This window comes from Tachypleus tridentatus, chromosome 8, assembly GCF_004210375.1.
Source record: "Tachypleus tridentatus isolate NWPU-2018 chromosome 8, ASM421037v1, whole genome shotgun sequence".
In the NCBI taxonomy this organism is placed as follows: domain Eukaryota; kingdom Metazoa; phylum Arthropoda; class Merostomata; order Xiphosura; family Limulidae; genus Tachypleus; species Tachypleus tridentatus.
This window is the reverse complement of record NC_134832.1, coordinates 77,109,236-77,134,836: the sequence shown is the minus strand read 5'-3', so window position 1 is coordinate 77,134,836 and position 25,601 is coordinate 77,109,236. Positions and strand designations below refer to the sequence as shown.

Sequence of the window (25,601 nt, the reverse complement as noted above, 5' to 3'; positions counted from 1 at the left end):
TGGTATCTAGAAAAACTGGATAGAAGTAGATATTAAAAGAGAAATGGGCCAGTCGCTTTTGAATATTGGTGAGAACTGATGTGAAGCAATTCCAGGGCCAGTAGAGAACTAAGGGAGTCAGTACAAATAGTGTAATTTAAGTCCTGCTTTGCTTCTATGTGATCCAGGGCAAGAGAAATGGCGTACAGTTCAGCAGTGAACACAGAAAATGTTGAGGGGATTCTGTGTGCAACCACTGAACCACAAAAAACCATGGCAGTGCCCATACAGTCACCTGATTTCGAACCATCCTTTTATTCCTATTTATATGGATGGTTTGAAATCAGGTGATTCTGTGGGCTCTGCCAGGGTTTGTTGTGTCTCGATGGTTGCACACAGAATCCTCTCAACATTTTTTGTGTTCACTGCTGAACTGTATGCCATTTCTCTTGTCCTGGAGTACCTGCTTTTCTCAAATGATTTAAAGAAAGACCACATTTGGGGACTGTAATAAGCCATAGTGAGATGGGCTGACCAGTGAATACTGCTATGTCATCCATGAACAGACCCGATGTTTTTTGTAGCTTTCCAACCATTGTAGCACTGGCATCTTTTTACTCAGTTATATGGTCTTAATGCATATATATGGATTTGAAATTTTTTATTCATCAGAACTTCAAGTGCTCTGTAGAGATGAGGAGCCCATTTTGTTCCTAGGATCTTCACAGGTTTTAATGTTTTTTCTTCTGGAGCATCACTGACACTTTTTAATTCCCTGCTTGCTTTGGCACTCAGATGATACTGTTTGTAAAGTCCTAACAGAAGGTATTTTATGTCCGATAAAAACCTTTTATTCCTTCACAGCATCCAACAGTCCCCTTTCATATAAATGGGCCACACACTACACCCCAACTAACCATGCCATGACATCCCATCTCTAGTAAGAAGTGCGATTAGTCCATTTTCTGCTCCATTATTGATGGAAACACCATCAGTACCTATAGTGGTTGCCTTTCTTTTGCAGTTCTTCATACCAACTGTCTCAAATGCTTTTTAAATTTCTGTTTTTAATCGTGTGGCAGGCAGTATCACTGGATGGGGCTTGCAAGTCCATAAAGTTTGTAACATTTCTTGCCTTAACAAATACAGTTTCTTCTTCAATTACTCCAGTGTCTTTAGATACATCTGAGATGAAGGAAAACACTGCAGCATTATCAAGGTCTGCACACAGATCTTACATCATGATGTCATTAATACATGTGATAAAATTTTTTGCTGATTTATCATTTATGTACGCATCTCCTAGCTGCACTCCATTTATTTTCTGTAACTCACATAAAGGTCCAAATAGAGAAAACGGCTGTTTTGTTACTACTAAGTAATAGGCGGTGGTGAAATGTTTTTCCAGTTTCTCAAGCTGATAAGCATGTACATTTCTCATGCATAAATCCATCTGCTGAACCTGTGGTTTATATTCAGCATTGGCAGCTTGAACACACGGAGTATTCCTTCCACTTATATCGTGGGCTTTGATCAATTGTAGGCGAAAATTACTGGTACCTTTTACAAAGACCATCTCCTTCACACACGTTTTTGTGGCTTTTGCATGCCTTGCAAAACATGTCATTAGTTTCTTGATCAAACTTTAACCAAGGGAATGCCTCTTCCCATTTCGGTAGGTAACTCCAAGATTGCTTCTCCAAGTCATACTTCTTATTGCATTACGCAGAAGTTATCTCCTTGACTGCTTGATCTTGCTACCGAAGCGGCAGGAATTATCCCACTGACACTTACGGTGGTGCCTGCTCTTTCCTCTACTTTTTATCCTTCTCAATTTTGTCATCTTCACTACAGATTTCCTTTTGCTTTGTACAACTATTGTCTTTACTAATATCACTTTCTCTATTCAATTCTAAACTCTCATCATCATATTTCCTTTGCTTTTTTGAAATATGTCAACAAAGTCCCATTCTTTGGTAAAATCACACATTAACCACATAGAAGAACTGTTGTTATGTTTATTGGACGCACGGACTTGTTGGGCTAGGTATCTTATATGGAGACAACCAGATATTGAGGGAGGGTATCTGTTCACAAAATCGCTAGCTCTGAAACCCTGTAACCCAAAGGTGATGTCATCGGCACACAGAAACTACCGAACAAGGCTGTTCAATAGTTTAAACATGAACCTTCTAATCTATATGTTACAATATGTGTTGCCGGTGTGGCAGGGGAAATATGTCTAATGAAAGAAATTGCAGCTTGTTTGCCCGGCTTCCAGTTTTATTACAGGCTGTTATTGCCCATTATCGGCAAAAATCCGTTAAGGATGACCAATAAGACAATTATTTATACGTAAAATATCACTTATCCGCTCGAGAAATAGACATAGTAAGAACTGTTGCCCTCAGGTAATATTTATATACCCCGGGACATTGGGCAGTTCTTAATTTTGAGCTCTGGACTGTAGTAGCCTATATACAGTGATAGTTCTGTACTGGTACACGTACATAACATATAATCAATTGTAAACTGCACAGCATGTTGAACTACTAAATAATGTATTAGGCCTAGGTTAGAGTATCTTAATCCAACTAAAATATCTGAAGAATGAGCTGTAACTTCGACTTTGAGCTCAGTTGACTTGAAATGAGCCAACAAACCATACATCAACAAAATATGCATATTTCTGAAACTTTATCTGCATGCATGGATGCGAAAGTAAATTCAAAACAACGGCCTTAAGTTGGGAATAGTCCACTTCATTATTTCAGGCTACAACAGCGTTTCCAGTGTACTTACACTAAACTAGTTACAGTATTTAGGCCTAACGTTATTGCCACTCGGTTCTCAGATTACAACTATAACGTTAGGCCCAATGCAAATACATTGCAACTGAGGCCACGAACGTTAAGCCTAGTACTCAGTACTAACCCTGCTCACTTGAACTCGTTCAACTCGTGCACTTTTCCAGACAGTCCTAAATTGATTTTGTTGATTTGTCGGTTGTTTTCACTAACTTTATATGAAGACGGTGTCACAGTACTCTACTATTGCTAGTAGTATAGTGTATACATAACAAAGTTCAGAATCATGTTGTCATACGTGTTGAAGTCTTACGCAATTTAACCTAAAAGGTCGAATTATCGTCTTTGGACTGCTCCGATCAGGCAGTTGTTTTCCCAGCTTTTCAGAAATAAAATAGAACACATACTGATCTGAATTTACAGTCGCAAGATAGTTGAATTACACCTAAAAGTTTGTCGTCATTGTCTCTGTGCTTCTGTCTCGAACTGTTCGTTCGTCTTATAAAAATATCACCAGAGGATTGGGTGGGGGAATTATGACTTCAGGATAGGATCAAAGAAGAAGTTAGGAGAATATAATTGTGATCTCAATTTTTGGGTTCAAAAATGGCATATTTGACAAAAGTGTGTTGGCTATTTATAAACTGGGATAAAAACCGGGCACCCTTGTATTTATCCCCTAAGTAAATCTCAGCTTCAGATCTGTTTATGTTATTACACAATCACAAGAGACTACTCGTATAGGCTATGTGTAATCTATGAACGGTGGCATTGTTACAGTGGCATTCCTTTCTAGATTTTTTCTTGGTAGGATAAATTACCAAACATGTACTCACACACAAAGACAAATGAGGTTTTTTTTTTACAGGAATTTATTTAAAGCCAAAAAATTACGGTTCAGAAATGTTTCAGTGAGAAACACAAAAAATATTACAAAACACACATGAATAATCAAGTGCTTACGTAAATAGAACTAAAACAAACGAGACAATAACCCAAATATAACGTGCGAAAACAGAAGCCGAAAAAACATAAAACTAGCCACGTCTCTGTACACATTTATCACCATTTCGTTTGACATATGTTTCTGTGGTATTATACTCTTATTTTTCTGTAGATGCGACTGGATAAAACAGTGGAAGATAAAACAAAACAGTTCAACTGCTTATAAATTCTTATAAATAGCCACAGCAGAAGAAAAGTCAGACATCATAACATACGATCATCTTTTACTTGAAGTTTTATCAACTTTCTGTTTCACTCTTAACAGTAATCTTTTGCAAATCAACGACTACTTGCTTCAATTACACAGTTTAGTAGTTTCTCGAAACTTTAATTACTCACCGAGCGAAAGAAAACGTGCTCTTAATAATGCAGAGTAAAGTCGAACACGGCAGGTAAGGACAATCACAAAACAATATACCAAAGTTGAGTATGGCAGTGAAAGAGTTAAGGGCATGACAGCTAGGGGAAAACTTTGTGGTGTCCTCTTCCCTTGGTGCGCTAAACATGTGCTTATTTTGCTTAATGGTTAATCCAGGGCTGAGGTCAAAAGACTTTAAATTTGGTTTGAGAACGATTCTTTTGGAGGCACATAGAGATCTGTCTGCACTCCCACTGTAGTAGTAGAACAAAGTGCAGCAGCATACGTTCAAGATGAAGTGGTGGACAGCAACTTTGAGCCTCAAGCTAATTAATGTATTGAATGTATAAACGCTGCACCTCTTTTCTCCCAATAATTTAGGGCAAGAATAGAAGTAGAATGGATGAGAGCCATTGCAACTGACTCAATGAGGGTCCGTTTCACGCTCATAGGCATCGTGGTCCTTGCCACCACAACGAGCACATATCAAGGAACCACAACATGATGTCTTCGAGTGACCAAACCGCTGACACTGAAAACATTTGAGAGGTTTTGGAATGTATGGTCGTGCCTTGCAATTAAGATAATCTGCCTTGATGGTGGCAGGTGCAAATAATGATGCAAATGTTAAAGTGAGGACATTAATCAGCATCATAATTCCACCTCTGCAAGTGGAGATACGCCTCACTGCAGAAACTCCTTGGGTGTAGAAACCAGCGAGGATTTATGACCTGGGGATGCTCTTCAAATCCCTTTCAACAATAACTCCTCATGATGAATTCAAAGTAGGATGAGGCGCAACCTCAATAGGTATATCCCCAATCGCATTTGAATGTGAGGAGTTCACTGTGTTGAGATATGGATGTTTCCACCAATACGTCACCAGAGTGAAGTGAATGACAATTGTTTATTGATTCCTCCAACAGTAGTCTCAAATGTGTTCTCCTTCTTAATAGTAAGATATATGTATTTGTTACTATTACTCATTTAGTTCTCTTGAAGGAAACATACGAAAATCTTGAACGTCTTATTGATAAAGTCAAATATAAAGAATGTGTTTGGCTACTTTGTGGAGACCTAAAAGTCTTTTGAATGTTGTTGGATTAACAGTACTGTTATACAAAGTTTCTGCGTTTGTGTGTGTGTATGTGAAATGGGACAAGCAAAGTACTAAATCAGCACCAGATAAAGAAGTAATGGCCACCCAGAGCCAGCCTGATAGCAGGATAGAAAACATTGAACGTAAATGTTTGGTTGACACAAAGAAAGTCCTATTAGCTCCACTTCAAATTAAAGTGGGCTTGATGAATCAGTTTGTGAAGACCTCAAACAAAGATGTTAACTCTTTCAAGTCTCTCTATGGACAATTTCCAACTTTATCAGATGCAACACTTAAAGAAAGGACTTTGTTTGGCCTCAGATTAGAAAACTGACTTTTGGCATTGTTTCACTTCAAGTATATATGTGTGTATAAATAGCTTACATACTGTAGATTACATTTATTGTTAATAAGTGATTAAATGAGCAATATAAAAGAATAATGAATTAAATAATTCATTACGATTATTTGTCCAAGTTTTCAAATTATTGTCATAATTGATAATACAACCCGAATGCACTGGGTATATCCCATCATTCAGAAATAATCCAAAAACCCATGTCAGTCTAGTCGAACATCATGGAAAATCGTAAAAAAGAAATTAAATTCAGAAATGGTACAAAGCTGAGTGTTCACACCAACAACGATTCAACTTCTCCTGTCTTGCACTGTCTATACCTCGTTTTGGAAACTCAGTTACCATTAAATACTTTATAAAAGAAAGCAAATGGATAGAAGCCGGTCTCTAATATTTCGACTAATTGTACTCCCAACCTCCACCGTTCCAAAACAAGAGATATAAAATGTATACCCTACCATAATATGTGTGTGTGATTTTTATTTTATCATTATCCATGACAGCTGACTGGATTAACATCACTGTTTGGATTTTGACTGATAGTTGGGATATCCCATAGGCATTATTCATTATGACAATAAGTTGGTAACATGGACCAATAAAATCAATGTGATACTGATATATATATAAAACAATTTGGGAATTAGCCGAAATTATATAGTAAAGCATATACATACGCAAATAGAAGCTGTACAAAAAACAAACAAACCAATACGTAAGTGGTACGCAAACACTTACCATACTGTTACTAACACCATGTTAAACATAATAATGGATATTTTAAATCTTTTTGTTTATATGTGGAGACATTATTAAATCCTGCGTAACTCCAATGTAAGAGGTAAAATGTAACACTGGTCGTTGTTCCAGCAGTGTAGAATTGATACATATTTGATACAGTAAAGACATGATCGTGTTTGTGTTTGTGTGTGCTTTTCTTATAGCAAAGCCACATCGGGCTATCTGCTCAGCCTACCGAGGGGAATCGAACCCCTGATTTTAGCGTTGTAAATCCGGAGACATACCGCTGTAGTAGCGGGGGGGGGCAAGACATGATCACCTTTATCTGTAAATATCTTCAATTTTTTTCACAAGCTTCATAATTCTTCTAATTATTTGAAAAATCAACAGAATAAGTTTTATGTGCTTTTTCTTAACATACCATAAAGGAATAAAAAATGTTTCATACTTTAAATTAAACGTCAGAAATATATTTCCATACATAAACATGAAAATTACGTGACTATATGTTTATATTTTTATATCATCACAGAACCAGTTTTATGTTTATAATTTATCTAATGTGCTGAAGTATTTACTTACAGTCCAATTATGTTTTAATCATAATATATATATATGTAATTATCATCATATTTTGAACTTTCTCTGTTAATTTGTATAAAAACAAATAAAATTATTTATGACATTGTCAGTTCATCACTAGATTGATTTATGACGTCTACAAACTAAATGGTAAAAGAATGTTTCTGTTATTTGCTCTGCTCCCCGATGGTACAGAGGCGAGCTTACATATTTACAACACTAAAATCACAGGTTTGATTCTACTTGGTGGACAGTGGACCTGATGCGGCTTTGGTATAAGAAAATACATTACTATTCACTTACAAAATCTTTCTCAACTATATAAATAGCTTTTCTCCAGAGTTACACTATTCACTTCCAATATTCACAAATCTTGTTGAAACAATAAATTTCTTAATTCTACAAAATTTCGTTAAAAGAATAGATAAGCAAACAACTAACTGTAAGCATAAAAAATGTTTTATTCATGGTGGAACATATTGCATATTTCAAGAATACATTGGTCTGTCTTCTTAAGAAACAGAAAACATACGTTCACCATTTTTTACCATCAGTAAAACACTTCTTTATGTTTATAAATCACTGTTTGTCTACCTACTGTTATAATTACACGATGTTCTTCACAAATAATGTGTTTAGTTAAAATGTTATTAACAACTTAAGGTATTATTCAATATTTCCTACCAGTAGTCATATCCAGTTACAGTTTTACTTAAACCTAGTTTTTATTAAGTTCTTGTTCCACATTTTCAAGTCTTTCTCTTCATCAATCACAGTATACCGTTGTTGTACATTTAACTTTTCAAACAGCACTGGAACTACAAGTGTAGAAGTTTTATCTCTTTTTTTTTTCCTTTCCTTAATTTGCTGATAAAACATGTAAATAAGTTAAAATGTATTATATCGTAATAACAATAAATGAATAATGGGGATTCTGTAAAATATTTTAAATGGAGATTTCATTATATCATACCTTTGCTATTAAAGTTAAGTACTTCTAAGTTTATAATATAAATTCATAATAATATAAACATTTACAATTAAACAATATAAGCAGGTCAAGGTAAAAATCAGAGACTCAAAACTTGTAAAACTATTCACAAACCAAAAGAAGGAAGTGTGTCGATAAAAATGTTTATCAGATTAGGATAAACTTCAATTTTGTTCTTTATTCATTGTCTTCATCAGATTTAAAAGTTTTCGTTTCTTCAAGCACTGGAACGTTTCTCCAGAGACTCTGTGCATCCAATATAGCTAGGTAATTACTTTGTGGTACAAGAACTATTTTGATCATAGCTCTTTTACTTCTTCAAGAAACTGATCAATTCTTCTCCTGTGGTCAGAGATGTATGATGGGAGGTAACTGGTTACTTTTATTGTTCATTCATTGTCACCAAGAAGAAAAATTGATAATTTGGTAAAATGTACACTTTTATCGATTAGTGTAGCAAGAGCGGCTCTTTAGAAGGGTCACATAAAGATATTCTGTGTTCGGTGAGAAGCTTTAGAAGTATTGTGTTGTTTGTGAGAAACATCTTTGTTATAACTTTTAACTGATAAGTTACAGACTATTTCACATTGTAATTATAGACAGTGCTTGAGATACTAACTTGTCAGCAATGGAAGATGAACCACGAGTGCGTCAATCTTAATTTTTACTTGCTTTCAGCGACCCTTTCTTCTTGGTAAAATATAGATAGTTTATACTGTCTCGTTCTTTCAGGCTATAGTTCAACAGAAGTGGCCGACATGTTGAGGAACTAGTTTCAAAGCTGAATCAAGTTATGTATGGATATAGTCGATAATTGGTGTGTTCCTTTAGCAAAATTTGGCGTTAGCTAGAGTATTGTAGTTGTCTGTTGACGTGTGCTTCCCAGTGTGCATATCGCAGCAGAAATTTAGATTATTCAAACCAAGCGACTTTTTTCCAATCTTCAATCATCCAGTTTTGGTGATTCCTTGGCCACTGTAGCCTCATCTTCCTGTTCTTAGCTAACAGGAGTGAAATCCAGTGTGATTTTCTCTAATGTAGCCCAATATGCTTCTGCACATCATTGCTGTAAAGAGTGGTTATTGTGTATTTGTGTTCTTCCTGTCAGCTTGAACGAGTCTGGCCACAAAGTGTTTTTTTCCACAAAACTGTTGCTCACTGGATTTTTTTTATCACCATTCTCTGTAAACTCTGGAGACTGTAATGAGTTAAAATCTCATACTTTTTCATATGAAATTAAAATCAACGCAATAAAACAATAATACACATCGTATAAACCAATAATTTAAAAATGTATCTGGAAATGTATTTTAATACATTTTAATTTCTGAAGAAAGAACATTGTAACCAGTCATTTAATTTATTAATTGGTTGATCTATTAACGTTTTTAATAAAACTTTGATGTTTCAAATGACTTTATTACAACATAAACTAATTTTAATTTGGTGATTTGTTGTACGCCTGAATTGTATCGTGAATAAACTGTTAAGGCCATCTGATCAATGCTTTGAGTATTACTTAGAAACACAATTTGATTTGCTGTATATGTCCAAACTTTTATATATATAAGTATGACAGAGAGATGAATTTATTGATAATAGTAAAATTGAGAAATATTTTCACAAAACTAGCCTTTGTATTTTGAAATAAACTTAATATTAAAGGAAGAATATCTATTAATATTAAGTCTTAGCATATACTAGGGCATGGCCAGTTGGTTAAGGCGCTCGACTCGTAAACATGCCTCTCTTTCAGCCGTATGGGCGTTATTATACGATAGTTACTCACTCTATTTCTTGGTAAAAACGTAGCCCAGGAGAATGCGATGGGTGGTAATGACTAGCTGGCTTCTCTGTAGCCTTACACTGGTAAATTAAGTACGGCTAACGCAGATAGCCCTTTTGTAGTTTTACTCGAAAATAAAACAAACAAACAAACCATATATTAGAGATTAAAATATTGTGTAAGTTTTGAGTCACACTATTACTACTTCTTGTAAGAAGTAAGAATTATTTTCATTAAACTTGTATAGTTTGTATGGTATTTGAATCATTATTGTCAATAACAACTCGGTGAAAATGAATTGAACCTACTATTTATGATAAATATGTAAAAGGCCCCCATTGGTATAGCGGTATGTCTGCAGACTTATATTGCTAAAAACCATGTTTCGGCAGTCGTGACGGGTAGAGCACAAATATCCCTTTGTTTTCTTCCCCCACGAGTGCGGCGGTAAGTCTATGGATTCACAATGCCAAAATCAGGGGTTCAATTCCCCTCGGTGAGCTCAACAGATAGCCAGATGTGGTTTTACTATAAAAAAAACACACACACACTTTTTGGCCCAGCATGGCCAAGTGTGTTAAGGCATTTGAATCGTAATCCGAGAGTTGCGGATTCGAATCCCGATCGCAACAAACATTGTAACAAACTGCGTCCTACTAAAAACAAAACAAATATAAATGTAACAGTAATGTGACCAATTCCAACACAAAACAAACGTCAATGTAACAGTTGCGTGATTAACCCTAATAACAAAACAAATATAAATGTAACAGTAGCGTGATCAACCTTAATAACAAAACAAATGTCAATGTTAGAGCAGTGTGATCAACCCTAATAACAAAACAAATGTCAATGTTACAGCAGTGTGATTAACCCTAACAACAAACCAAGTGTCAATGTAACAGTAGCGTGATCAACCCTAATAACAAAACAAATGTCAATGTTACAGCAGTGTGATTAACCCTAACAACAAACCAAGTGTCAATGTAAGAGTAGCGTGATTAACCCTAACAACAAAACAAATGTCAGTGTAAAAGTAGTGTGATTAACCTTAACAATAAAACAAATATAAATGTAACAGTAGCGTGATCAACACTAATAACAAAACAAATGTCAATGTAACAGCAGTATGATTAACCCTAACAATAAAACAAATGTCAATGTAACAGCAATATGGCCATCGTATCTCTGATCTCTCCTCCACATTTTGACGTGAGGGTTTATAACTCTTTATGGATACAGGAAGTTTTAACTTTTGTCTGCTGCAGATTTGTTTCAACATTTCTTTCGTTTCTTTATTGCCCTGGCATGGCCAGATGGTTAGGGGCGCTCGACTCGTAATCTGAGGGCCCCAGATTTGAACCCCCGTCACACCAAACATGTTCGCACTTTCAGCCATTACAGCGTTGTGATGTGACGCGTAATCCCACCATTCGGTAGTAAAATAGAAGCCCAAAAGTTGACGATGAGTAGTGATGCTAGCTTTCTTTCTTCTAGTCTTACACTGCTAAATTAAGGGCAGCTAGTGCAGATAACCCATGTGTAGCTTTGCACGAAATTTAAAACAAACTGAAGCTTGTAGGAAATTAAATTAATAAACAAATAAATGAACCCTGGAGAATGAAACCTGTGATCTTGCTCTCCTTATTAGTCGTCAAGTGGATATTCGGGGACATGGTTTGCCGCAAAATGGTGACAGTAAGTAAAATTAGCAACTTGGGACCATTTGGAAGTGATACGAGTCAAAATATGAAAAAAAAACTTCACACCTATATCAACGTAAATAAAAGGAAGTTTATGTTATCTTTTAAGACTCTTTATATCTCTGAAATGTCCCCCAATGTCACAAGTGCATGTCTGCAAACCTACACAGTTACAAACCGGATTTCAATCCCCGTGGTGGGCAAAGCACAGATAGCTCTATGTGTAGGTTTAAACTTAACTACAAACAAATAATTATCCGAACTTCGCTGTAGAATGTTTATCTATCTAGACAAATACTAATGCATTACTTTTAATGCACGGGTCTAAAGTCCTAATGTTAATGTTTGCAATACTCTACCTCATAACATATGAGTTTTAAGTTTTAATCTCAAAATCGTGATACGCTACTTTTAATACACAGGTCTTAAGTTGCAATATCAAAGTGTTCGTAATATACGCTACTTTTAATACACGGGTCTTAAGTTCTAATGTCAAAGTTTGTAATACGTTACCTTTAATATATGGGTCTTAAGTTTTAACCTCATAGTTTGTGATACGCTATTTTTAATACACGAGTCTTAAGATCTAATGTCAAAGTTCGTGATAAACGTTTTTGAAGATGTGGTTCTTAAGTTCTAATCTCAAAGTCCATTACAAGTATAAACTGTGTATGTTACAAAATAAAGCCACAAAAACGAACCACATTTATACTAAAGACAAGGACTCAGAGTAACTTAAGTCCAGATTGATCTGTAGTTTAGATGTTCTGAGCAGAAACTTAAATCTACTTAAGTGACTGTTTTTGTGAATAAAATACAAATTTAAATGTTTGATTAACAAACAGTGAATTCCGGTTTATGGTAAGGATTATTACAACAGATTTATCTATCGTACTCGTATAGGAAACGTAGCGTACAACAACAACAATAATAGAACTGTAAACAGAGGCATTATTGTTAAGTGTGGGTGGGTGTGTTTTTTTATAGCAAAGCCACATCGGTATATGAGTTGACCTAGGAGAATCGAACCCCTGATTCTAGCGTTGTAAATCTGTAAACGTAATGCTGTACCAGCGGGGAACATATTGTTGACCAAGAATGACTCGTACTGGTTTGTTATCCAGCTAGAGCAATGGTTAATTTAAACGAATGATAAATATAAACCAAGGACCTTCTAACACTCTTATTTTACTAATGTACAGTGGTTATTTAGCTATATCAAATCAGAGGTTTAGGAATTTAATTTCACAATCTTTTGAATTATGGCATCGTAAACCTAAATTCGAGGACACAATTGAATCTGAAAATATCCTCATTTGTGTTTAAAAATGTTTCTTATACAGTATCTACTTGTTGTGCTGAGAAGAAAAGCATCTCCTTAGGTCATGCTGAGAAGATAAAACAACTTTGGCTTATGTCATGCTGAAAATAAGAATGCCAGCTTAATTAAACAGTTACGATTTATTTTGTGTTGAAAATAACAACGTCGGTTCCATTAAAAATTGATATTTATTTTATGCTGAGAAGAACAACAATATTAACTTGTGTCATGCTGGTAGCCCAAGAACTTGGCGGTGGTTACAATTGACTGGTTGCTTCTTTTCTGTTCTATCAGCTCGAGCCGGCATAGCCTTTTGGCTATGGTACTTGAATTGCAACCTTCGGCTAGTGGTTTCGAATCCTGTCACCAAACATGCTCGCCCTTTGAGCTATAGGAGCGTTATATCATGAAGGTCAGTTCCAGTTTTTGGGCCGGTCTTGACCAGGTGGTTAGGGCGCTCTACTCACAACCTGAGAGTCGCGAGTTTGAATCTCCTCGTTGAACCTACTTGTCCTCTCAGCCATGAGAGTGTTATAATGTGACGATCAATTCCACTGTTCGTTGGTAAAAGAGTAGCCCAAGAGTTGAAATTGAATAGTGATGACTAGTTGCCTTCCACCTTGTTTTAAACTGCTAAATTAGGAGCGACTAGCGCAGATAGCCCTCATGCTGCTTCGAGCGAAATTCAAAACAAACAATTCCACTTTTCATTGGTAAAATGTTGCCCTTAGAGTTGCCTACCCTTTATTCTATCGATTCTAAATCAGGAGATGGTATCGCAGATAGTCCTCGAGTGAAATTGAACAACACATGTATCAGTTCAAAGTTAAAGACGGCTGCGTTTTGATAACCCTCTATACAACTATGTGCAATACGTAAAAACAAACAGAAAAAGCATTGTAAATTACACCTTTAACTGAACCTTCCTTTAACGCGAAGTGTACAGTCGACGCCCAAATATTTCTCGTTATGCATAATTTCGTTGCATTTAAAATAAAACACTAACTGCTCAAGTTTCGAGTCATTACTGAAACGTTTGCTTCCGGGGAGGCCTGGCATGGCCGAGCGCGTAAGGCGTGCGACTCGTGATCCGAGGGTCGCGGGTTCGCGCCCGCGTCGCGCTAAACATGCTCGCCCTCCCAGCCGTGGGGGTGTATAATGTGACGGTCAATCCCACTATTCGTTGGTAAAAGAGTAGCCCAAGAGTTGGCGGTGGGTGGTGATGACTAGCTGCCTTCCCTCTAGTCTTACACTGCTAAATTAGGGACGGCTAGCACAGATAGCCCTCGAGTAGCTTTGTGCGAAATTCCAAAAAAACAAAAAACAAGCTTCCGGGGAATTTTCTCAGACGTTTTTCATCCACCCTCGGAACCAGAGCTCCACGTGTTTTAAAAAATACATTCTCTTTCAGTGCCGAAGCACAATAATAGATTTATCTATGGATGGTGAATCCGGAGGGGATACGTGACCCTCTTTTCTTTCCAAAGTGGTAAAGTTTTCTTTTCCAAAAGCAAAAAATATAAAATAAAAAGTATAACAAAGTTTGTAACAACACTGTGTAGAGTCTTAAAATACAAGTTGGGTTGAATTTACTAAGCTTTTTACCGACTCGATTATTTTTTATTGGGATAATTGACAAATTGGACATCAGTTTGTATTTGTTAAAAATGGTGAAGCTGGTGGGTTTTAAATTATAGAAATATTGGGTGGTTTGTTTATAAGTTTTCTTGTGTCGAAAGACTTGGGGTGACTATTTTCCCAGAAATAGCTGAAGAGAGTAAAAGGCATTAGAAACTGAGATACTGTGTGATCAAGCACTCAATTCCTGCCCCTTAGCTGATTCTCTATAGTTACTGACTGGATCATGTCTGATAGATAGAATATCCTCAATGTTTTGGGAGCTGTTACAATTTAATGGTAATGCAAAAATCTGGTAATGAGTAACATTTTTAGTTTTTTTTAAGTTTGATTTTTAAGGTTTTGGTTCTAATTTGCGTATGTGTGTGTGTATATATATATAGTCACTGTCAAGCTTTCAAGAGTTTCATCTATTTCAAGGGCTTAACATGTCCTTGTGGTTAGGATGCTCCTCTCGCAATCTGGAGGAGGGGTCGCAGGTCGGAATTCCATCACAAAAAATGCTCTCCTTTTCTGCGGTAGGCTATCATTTATAATTAGGGACAACTAACGCAGGTATCTCAGGTGTAGTTTTGTTTATAATTTAAGAAAAAAAGTATTGAATAAACAATTTTAGTGATTATATTATTCAAAATTTCACCGCTGTTTGGTTTGCCTACTTGATCACAAAGATGAACACTGATAATTAGTTGAGTGAGGATATCACAAGGGGTTTAGATGGATGTGTCTCTTTTTACACACAATTATCCGTCTTTCCACACTTACAGAGTCTAACAGGAATGGAACAGTGACTTGTCATAAAAACATAATGGCTCCTTGAGAAACACGTCTTGAGTTATAATGAAAGATGTCCTGATCATGTGATTCAGAATCATGCTAATTGAAAACATATTTTGTTTCTTTTACATGAAGGCCCCTTGTGGACTATACAATAATAAAAACTGGATTTTAATTCCCATGGTGGGTAGAGCACAAAGAGCCCTTTGTGTAGCTTTGTGTTTAATTGCAAACAAACAAATCTTACATGAGGACGGATATTATTTTCATGAATTAAGGTATTTCTTTCCGTTATTTTTATACAATATTTCTATCTCGCTGTCTTCAAAGTAGGTCATCTCAGTAATTTTTCAAAATGAATGACTTTGATTCTTGTTCTATGGTAAACTAATAAAAGGAAACACGAACAACAGTAATTTATTACAATATTTTTCTTTACAAATAGAAAATAATAATGAAGTAACTAAACAATCAAGAAAATTTCCAAATATGGAGAGAAGGAGTATTCATGATATCCAAAAGTCAGAGAAATTTCCAAACATGGAGGTGTGTGGTGTTCAGTAATAACAACCAAAGAGAGTTCCAGAAACGGAGGGAGGAATTATTCAATAATAAGTAGAGAAGCGCAGACATTTCCAAACATGTAGGTACGGGGAATTCGGTAATAACAAAACAGCCAGGCGTATTTTCACGTATAGAAAGAAGGATTATTCAGTTATAACATAACACACAAGGAAATTTCCAAACACGGAGGAAGAGATTATTTAAGAAATAATTTCTCTGATTTACTAAAAATAAAGCAAATTTGAATTAATTCTGAAAAACATAAAGATTCATTATGAAGGAGACGATAACTCACGATAAAAAAATATGTTGTCTTGCTATGAAAGAAAAGAAAACTTTTCGGAAGACTCACTAAGAGAGACAATGCCTTATTATAAAACTCATGTTAAAGTATTATAAGAGATGTGTTAATTGTTATCGTCCAACAGCGATATCATGCTCAAAAAGTTCTGATGAACAAAACTATTTAGTGAAATTTGACAAAAATGCAAAGAAAATTTGACTTCTTTAATTCAATATTTAAATAAGTAACGAGTTCGTAATTATCATGGTTAATGTTTAGTACAAATTATTTGTTGTGAAAACTCCCAACAGAGGGATTTTAAATTGTTTGTTTGTTTTGAATTTTCGCACAAAGCTACTTGAGGGCTATCTGTGCTAGCCGTCCCTAATTTTGCAGTGTAAGACTAGAGGGTAGGCAGATAGTCATCACCACCCACCGCCAACTCTTGGGCTACTCTTTTACCAACGAAAAGTGGGATTGATCGTCACATTATAACGCCCCCACAGCTGGGAGGGCGAGCATGTTTAGCGCGACTCGGATGCGAACCCGCGACCCTCAGATTACGAGCGCATGCCTTAACGCGCTCGGGAGGGATTTTAAACCCTTGAAGACTCGTTTCTGATGTGTTCCTGCGATTCCCGAGACAAGGAAAAAAGTATTACAATAAAAAATATTGTAATTGTAAAATGTCTTAACTTTACATAAGCTGAGGAAAATAACGAAAACATCACAAGTTATTCAGAAAGAGGGCGACTGTGTAGTTAGTTTTAGGTTGGACAGGACAGAACAACCTCAGTTTACGATCTGTTTTTCGATACAAATACGGCGTTGAAGCAGTTTTTCGACGCATGCACCAGAAACACATTACTCCACCAGTTGAAATTAGTTCAATTACAACAAACAGTATTTAGGTGGAACTTGGCTAGATCACTAGAAACGTTCATAGGTTCTTTAGCTACTAGGTTTTCTTTTCGGTAGTTTTTGTTTGTTTGTTTTTTTAAGATTCTTTCTTACACATCTCAGCAGTTAGATGTCCGAAAGTCTGCTTTGGGTCTTACTGTAACTCGATTAGAGAGTTCGCAAGCATTAACAACTATCGTTATGTTAATATATTCAGTTTATCGACATGTTGATGAGTGAACAGTTCATCAACATTGGGGTAAATAGTTCAGTTCATACGAACTTTTTGTTTTCCATAACAACAGGTTCGATATGGCCAGATGGTTAAGGCACTCGACTCAGGGTCGAGAATTCGAATCCCCGTCGCACCAAACATGCCTGATCCTTCACTGTGGCGGCGTTATAATGTGATGACAAATCCTATTGTTCGTTGGTAAAAGAGTAGCCGAAGAGTTGGCGGTGGGTAGTGATGACTAGCTACCCCCACCCTCTCTTTCACTGTTAAATTTGGGAAAGCTAGTGCAGATAGCCTTCGCACAGCTTTGCGCGAAGTTCAAAACAAACCACAATATAAGAATAACTAGCGAAATAAAGTACCCAGAACTACATCATCAGAATTCATCTATAGATATGCAGGTTTAACCTTCTGGAGTCGTAATGGAGTGGGAAGTAGATTAGATAGATTCTATCTGTCTGAAGCCCTACTCCTAAAGACAAACAGAATAACAGTTAGACCAGTAGGTACCCCGAACAACTATGTCAGCGACCATAGTTGTGTTACTTTAGAATTTAATATAGGTGAAACACAACAAAGAGGCAGGGGATGTTGGAAACTTTACGTATCTCTGTTAGAGAAAGATCACGTCATAAAGGATGTTAGCACTTTGCTGACAGAGCTCTGTGACACTACAGAATACGATGCTGACTGATGGGAAGATGTAAAAACTAGAATAGTATCTTGGTTCCAACATCCCGGAAAAACGATAGCAAAAGACAACAGGAAAAAAATACATAAAATAGAAAGACAGCTAACCAGCCTATCTAGATTTTCAACGGAGACTCAAATTTTCTAGAATCAATAGAAATTTTAAGACACGAATTAGACGACTTATATAGCGAAAGAATAGAAGGACTTAAAAAAAGAACAGGTATAAGGGATTTAAACAGTGAAGAAACTTTTAATAGTGAATTCTTTAGACAGTTCAAAAACAGACTGAACAAATCCAACATAACAGTATTAAAAAACCCAGAAGGACAGACTACTACCAACCAGAAAGAAATAGAAGATATTATAGTAAAATTTTACAAGGAGTTGTACAAACCTAAAGAAATTGATGAGAGTAAGTGGGCAGATTATAAAATTTCTCCTTTACCTTTCACCAGAAGGAAACAATCTTGGTGAACCGTTTCAATTAGCAGAGATTACTACTGTTATGAAACGGTTCAGCAGGAAAAAAGCTCCAGGACCGAACGGACCCCCAGTGGAGTTCTATGAACATTTCTGGGGTATAATAGGAAAACCTTTTACAGAAATGATTAACAATAGTCTAGAAAGAAGTAAGTTACCTCCATCCTTTACGGAAGGCATAATCAGTCTGCAATGTAAGAAGGACTCTTCGGATCTTATAAAAGATTACAGACCTCTTAAACTGAACAACGTAGACTATAAAATATTTACTAAATGCATAAGTATGTAAAATTATGGGGTCTAAACACAACTGTGCTCTTTTCTATAACTACACAGTTGGTTTCAACACCAAATTTTACGTAAATAAGACCAGACCTCAAGCACTACGAGCAGAAACTCCACCAGCCTACCTAAAAAAGATGATTGCAGAAACGAAAAAGATGACAATAAAAAACCCAGCAATAGAACCACATAAAATGTCAACAGAAAAAATATACGAAAAGTTATCAGATAAAATATAAGCCAAAATAGTAAACCAATATCCGCATATAAACTGGAAGACAACATGGTCCATAACAAGCAACAGAAAAATTGAAAGCAAAAGAAGAGACCTGAACTACAAAATAGCACATGACATTGTTAGCAGAAAAGAAAGATTAAACAAGTAAAAAGTTATGAAAACAAATAAATGCCCATACTGCCAGTCCATAAAAACAACAAAACATGCTTTATATGACTGTGCATACGTTAAAGTATATTGAAGGAAAATATCTGATATTTTCCACACGGTCCTCTTTAATACCCCACTACCAGTAAAAACCATTCAGAAATTCTCCTTTTTCTCTTTGTTGAGTGAATTTAAATACCAGATATGGTCCGCAAGGTGTAAGCCTGAGTATGAAAATGTAAAAGAAAGCGTTCCGGTGGTAATGAAAAGGATTAGAGCTAACACAAGAATTACGCTTAAAATCGATAAACATCGATTATCGGAGGTATAATTTAACAAGAGATGGGCCCCGGAAGAGTTGAAAATCATGGAAATGAAAGGCGGATTCATAGATCTGAGATTAAAAAATTCACTATGTCGAGGCAAGCATCACATGCTGATTTCAAGTGGACGACGGAGGAGAGAACCATGGCGGACTAGCCAACGCTGGAGGTACAAACCTGGTTAGCGAGTGTGTTTGTGTACTTCACATGTGTAGGCGCTAGGACAAATGGCTGATGGACCGTAAAAATAGTGACTTTGACTACACATGTGAAGTTGTGTATTGTGTTCCCCAAAAATGTTCAACAGGTAATAAACATACGACAGAAAATCTAGAGGCTACTACGACAAAGGAATTCTGTTGTAACAGATGAAAAGGAAACTAAGGTAAGTAAGTTAAGTATTTTCTATAACTTACTTTGTGCTGACTGGGGTTGCGGGATAGGCTGGAGATATGCCCTATCCTCTTCCCACAGTAAGGGTTTAGTTAGAATAGTTAGTGTGTTCTCTAAGCTGAAGGAACGGAGGCATGGTCCAGGAGATGGAGTTTGGATGCCTACCCCTAGGGTACGGATCGCATCCGGGACCCTGACGGGTAGCAGACTGTCCTCGGCGGCAGACAGCGCGGGAAACCCTGCGTGGTTAGCTGTAGAGTTGATGGTTCGTCATACTGGCGGGTGTTGGGCACAAGGAGGTGAACCCGGAATTCTCAGGTCAGTGAAGGGAGCCAACTCTTTGAGAAGGGACAGACCCACAGGGTCAAGTACTGACTTGAGTATGGCGACCACACGAACTTGATGACCCGGAGTAACAATCCGAAGTCGCTCAGCGTAGGTAAGAGTTTAAATTCCGAGCAGAAATCGAATGTAGACAACAGCCGAGTTCCAACGGCAAGACCAACACGTAAAGTTAAAACGTTGATATCATTGGCAAATGTAGTACTTATAATAAAAATACGTAATAGTTCCCCTAGCACAGGGTTCTGGGTGTCAAAGAGTTATCTTATGCAAACCAAACATCTGTGGGAAGATGACGTTGAAAAAATAGGAAACGATAGGTAAATTTTAGGTAGGGTCAAGTAAGCATGTTGCCCACAGAAACATTGATACTTTTCAGGCTCATAAATTTTACGAATTTATTTTGGTCTCCTCGAGAACCTATTGAGTGAAACAATTTACCTGGGCTACACACCAGTCAACTGCAAGAAAAAGATTACTAGGACAGAAGAAAAGCTAAAACAACAAGAACCAGAAAGAAGAAACAGAGATCTACAAGCTTGGCCTCGTTGGCGAAGCTACGAGCCGTACCGGCCAGGATGCCGAAGCAAACTAAGAAAGTGAACGACGATATGGCGTCGAATGCAGAAAACCAAGATCCGCGCTCAACAGCAACAAAAGTAAGTCTAGTTACGTAGGTGACCTAATATCAATTACTAAGTTACACTTAATTGATAGAAGCACCACTCCATTAATGATTCTTCGTAACAAAGCTAAAAAACAACTAAGTACTGTAGAAAAAGAAAGAAATACTAAAAGAAAGCGTAAAGCTAAGAAGAAAATTATAAAATTAACTGATTCAAAGGAAAATGAAGAATTGGAGGGTAATTCTTGTACTGCGGTACAACAAATATCCACCAAAGAAATTATTAATGAAACTAACCAAAAAACAACCGTGGATGTTGATATAGATAGCAGTAATGAAGCAGGTACACAACCCACAGAAAATACTGAAAATGATGGTTTTCAATTAGTAATCTCAAGGCGAAAAAGACAAACTCTAACACAGACAAATAATACACCAAATAACAGTTCAAACCAAAAACTCAAATCACCACAACACTCCATAATAATAGAAGGAATACCAGGCACATATAACCAGCCACAACTGGCAACAGAAATCAAACGCTGGTAGCCGAGCGTGTATATCGCCACCATTCAGCATCTACCTTCAAACCAGGCAAAGTTATAATACACCTGCCAGGAAATAAACCACAGCTGAAATCTGTAGTCATTCGTGGAGTCCATTACTCAATCACCACTGACGACATATAAAAGGAATTAGACGAACAAAACATTCCACACACATACGTAGAACGTATTATATCTAAAATAACGCAAAAAACAACAAACCTCATAAGAGTTGACACTGAACACACTTACATTTTAAACTTAATCAATAATCAGCAGCGTGTCAAGCAACACCGAGGTGTTGCGGATGTCGTGGAGAACATAACATATCACAGTGCAAAACGGAAAAGAAAAACCGAAATGTTACAATTGTGGTCAAGAACAAACTGCAAACTATAAAGAATGCGAAAAATATAAAGAAATAAAACAAAGAATTATAAAATAAAAAAACATTAACTTAAAGAAAGACGAAACAACAGATAACAATACACAGCAACTCAGAAACAAGATAAAATAACATGTGCACAAACACTTAAAAATCTGTCACACAAATACTGAAACTGAACACACAGCAAAAACCAACAGAAACGATAAATAACACTACAGAGATAAAACATAACAAAACTCCAAAACCTCAAAACAACGATGACTCTACCAAAGAAATAAACACTAATAACAAAATAAACTTATTTATAAATATAGTTACAAATATTACAACAGACTTCTTAGCCGAATACACAAAACCAACACAAACATTAGACTGCTTTGAACTATTCATCAACATAGAAGTCAAGAGGCAGCTGACCTAAATAAATTGCTTAAGGAGTGGCCGGAAAACGCGTTCAAACTAGGTAAGGTCATAATACGTCTACCAGGAAATAAACCACAGCCGAAATCTGTGGTCATTCGTGAAATCCATTATTCAATTACCACTGAAGACATGACAAAGGAATTAAACGAACAAAACATTCCACACACATACATAGAACGCATTATATCTAAAATAACGCAAAAACCAACAAACCTCATAAGAGTTGACACTGAAAACAAATCAGACAAATACCTAAACAACAACATAAAACGAAAAATAACACATAGGAACCGTACAAACACCTGTTAACACTAGTAAAGCACAGACGACAATACATGGATACAAGAGATAGCGAATTAAAAACACAAATAAACAGAATAAGAAACCAAATTGGAGCAGAAGTTAAACATTTAAAACAAGAAAAATGGGACGACTTCTGCACTAAACTAACCAAAAAACAGACCCGAAACAATTTTGGACACATCTAAAAAGAATAAAAAATGCAGATGCATCTAACAATATGATGCATCAAGAAAATACCCGCCTTTAGTGCACAATAACACCACAGCCTAAACAAATAAAGAAAAAGCCGAAATGTTCAAACAACAACTTGAAAATACGTTCAAAACAAATAACGACCCAGACATGAACACAAACTATAATAATAAAGTAAATAACTTTATAACAAACAACAGTAAACTATTCAAACCACTCTTCCCAGTAGACTTAAACAATTATCAAACCAACAACACAAACACAGTGCTTTCAAACACAATTTCAGCACAAGAACTTATGGAAGCAATTACAAACACTAAAAATAAATCACCAGGAGAAGATGGTATAAAAGCATTCTTCTTAAGAAAGGCACTCCGAAATTATTTGAACACCTTACAGCAATTATTAATATATCAATATATTATGGTTATATCCCTGTTTCTTGGAAGCATGCAAATATATTAGTGTTCCACAAAGAAGGAAATTCAGCCAATAACCCAAATAGCTACAGATCTATCAGCCTGACCATTGTTGTTTTAATTTAATCTTTAACAATAATTGTACAAGCAATAACGATATCAATACAAATAAACTTGGAATTAAATCAGGAAAATGAGAAGACACTTCTTAATTATGATTCTGTTGTTCGCTGTTTGATCATACTTTTACTGTTAAACTGTTAACTGGTAATCGTATTTGATCACAACTTTAAATGATTTAGTTCACTTTGGACTTAGCAGTCGTCTATTTGCTGGAACTCCTATTACCTCTAAATTCGAACTTTCTCATCCACCATAGCTTGTAAATCTTCATTTCTTGCTTTTAGCTTCTGAATCTCTTGTCTTGCAGATGGTAACTTCTCCAACTAGTGATTTCATAAAAAAAATTAAACTTTAATTTGAAATATAAACAAATAAATTTGTTTACATATTCTATAATAATATAACAATTCTAAAAGATGGCTCTTTGAATCAAACAATGTGATAGTGTGTTTAACAACATATATATAGTCTCGAATAATGTAACAAGTCTATACGGCTCACTGATGCTAACAATATGTTGTTTTTATTTGACTATATTTACATAGGTAATAAATCTACATAGCCATTTGATTGTAATGAATAACTATTTTGTTTAACTATGTTTACATAGTTTATAATATTATAATAATAAGTCTATATCACTATTTGAAACTAACAATGTGAAACTGTATTACTTAACACAATACAATAGTGTAGTATAGCTGCCTATATTTATTTTTTTTAGATACTTAAACCCTAAATAAATATTGCAACAAAAACACTAAAAAGTAAAAATAACCTCTTTCTGCATTTCCAGGTTTTCTTTACGAAGGCGATGTATGTCTGCAACCATGAATTCGAGCACAGTTTTAAGGCTTTTTACTTCTTTCTCAAGATGACAATTCTGATCAAGAATCCTCTGCAAAGAAAATGTATTCCTTTTATTTCAACACGTATATCTAATAGTATGTTTGATGATGTAGTTTTACTCACACAGATGTGTTTTTATTTTGGACGAACAATTAGCCCTTTTGTAGCTTAGTGCAAATATTCATAAAAAAAACAAAACAAACATTATATCTTCTTCTCTCATACCTTTATATGTAAGTAATAATATAATCATCCATGATTTAGTATGTTACCCTACATATTATTGTGTTTTTATTTTTTGTTTGAAACGCAATAAAACTCACTAATGATATTAACATATCACACCAGATTAAACATTAAATACAATACTAAAAATTTAAGTGTTTTCTGAAGATAAATCCACTTACTTTATTTGAATGTTTTTGTTTGTTTGTTTTTGGGTAGGGTTATAAAATCATTAATATACACAGGTATTAAAATTATTCCATTATTTAGTGTAGAAAAAATGAATATTTTAGCAAACATTAGCTTGTCACATCAGCAAATTTCTGGAAATGTATCTCTTTCATAAAATTACTTCACTAGAGGGCATTAAAATGATGAAGTAAAAAAATAATATCGTTACCGGGTTAGTGCTTGACCAAGTTAAGTGACAATGAGTTTCATCTATCAGGCTTTGTTGTTAAGACTCAATAGCGATGAAATTTACCTGCTCTAAAGTCCTGGTTTTAGTTATAAACAATTTCAGTTTATAAAGACAAATACTACATACTGGAGAATGAAATGGAAGTAATTCTTAAAAACAAAACAAAAAACACCAGTAATATACAAGTTGATTTTCGAAAATTATATATTTTATTTATGGCATGTTGCTTATAAGACTTCTTTAAGAAAACAAGTTTAAAATAGAAAAGTTAATAATATGGAATATCTTTTATTTCAAGAAAACGGAAAATTAAGCCATAGAAATATTTTTGACATGCTTACTTGAAAGTAGGAAAATCGAAATAATTTTAGTATTCTTTCCACAAAATTGGTAATCAGTTGAAAAAAAAAAAACATCCAGACAAAATGTTGTAAATGAATTTTCTAATTTTATGAAATAAAGTTGTATATTATCATCATTATTATTGGTTTAATACTGTAGTTGTTTAAAGATGATCTTCTAAGTGTCTATCTCATTTCTCAACCCATATTTGTTATTCTACACAATGAGCTAGTTGCGATCTGCCCACCACAGGTGATGAAACACAATTTTTAGTGTTATAAGCCTGCAAAATTATCACTGAACCACTGAGGGCCCTATTCTAGTAGTCAGATACCAGTAACAGATCATACCTGTTGTTTGGTGTCGGGTATTTCTCCGGATTTACAACGCTAAAATCAGGGGTTCGATTCCCCTCGGTGGGCTGAGCAGATAGCCCTATGTGGCTTTTCTATAAGAAAAACAAACACACACACACTGTTTGGTGTCGGTGTCTCCCTGCAGATTGCTTTCCATCTGCTTCTGTAGGTCTTGTAGCTGCTGCTTTATGATCTCTACAGCTTTCTCATGGCTCTCTGAAGCCAGTTGCATCTGCTTTGCAAAGCCTTTCTCTAATTCTATTAAAAAGAAACACAAAGATATTGCAGAACCACTCAACAAACACAGCCATGACAAAAGCCATCTCGATATCAATTTTTGTCTTTTTGCATTTGCTTTTAAACCT

At 35.5% G+C, this 25,601-nt stretch overlaps 1 protein-coding gene across 3 annotated transcripts; it reads left to right on the top strand.

Annotated features, from left to right (window-relative positions):
* Positions 1-19,333: 19,333 nt before the first annotated feature.
* On the top strand, positions 19,334-24,954 carry LOC143224180 (uncharacterized). 3 transcript variants are annotated; one of them, XM_076452617.1, is made up of 3 exons: positions 19,334-19,675; positions 20,443-20,684; positions 23,840-24,954. In XM_076452617.1, the coding sequence occupies exons 2-3, from the start codon at positions 20,604-20,606 to the stop codon at positions 24,062-24,064; spliced, it is 306 nt and encodes a 101-aa protein (XP_076308732.1). In that variant the 5' UTR covers positions 19,334-19,675; positions 20,443-20,603; the 3' UTR covers positions 24,065-24,954. The 3 variants fall into 3 exon arrangements, with proteins under 3 accessions (XP_076308732.1, XP_076308731.1, XP_076308730.1); XM_076452616.1 differs by having other exon boundaries at positions 19,335-19,675; positions 20,405-20,684; XM_076452615.1 differs by lacking the exon at positions 19,334-19,675 and having other exon boundaries at positions 20,084-20,684.
* The last annotated feature ends 647 nt before the right edge of the window (positions 24,955-25,601 follow it).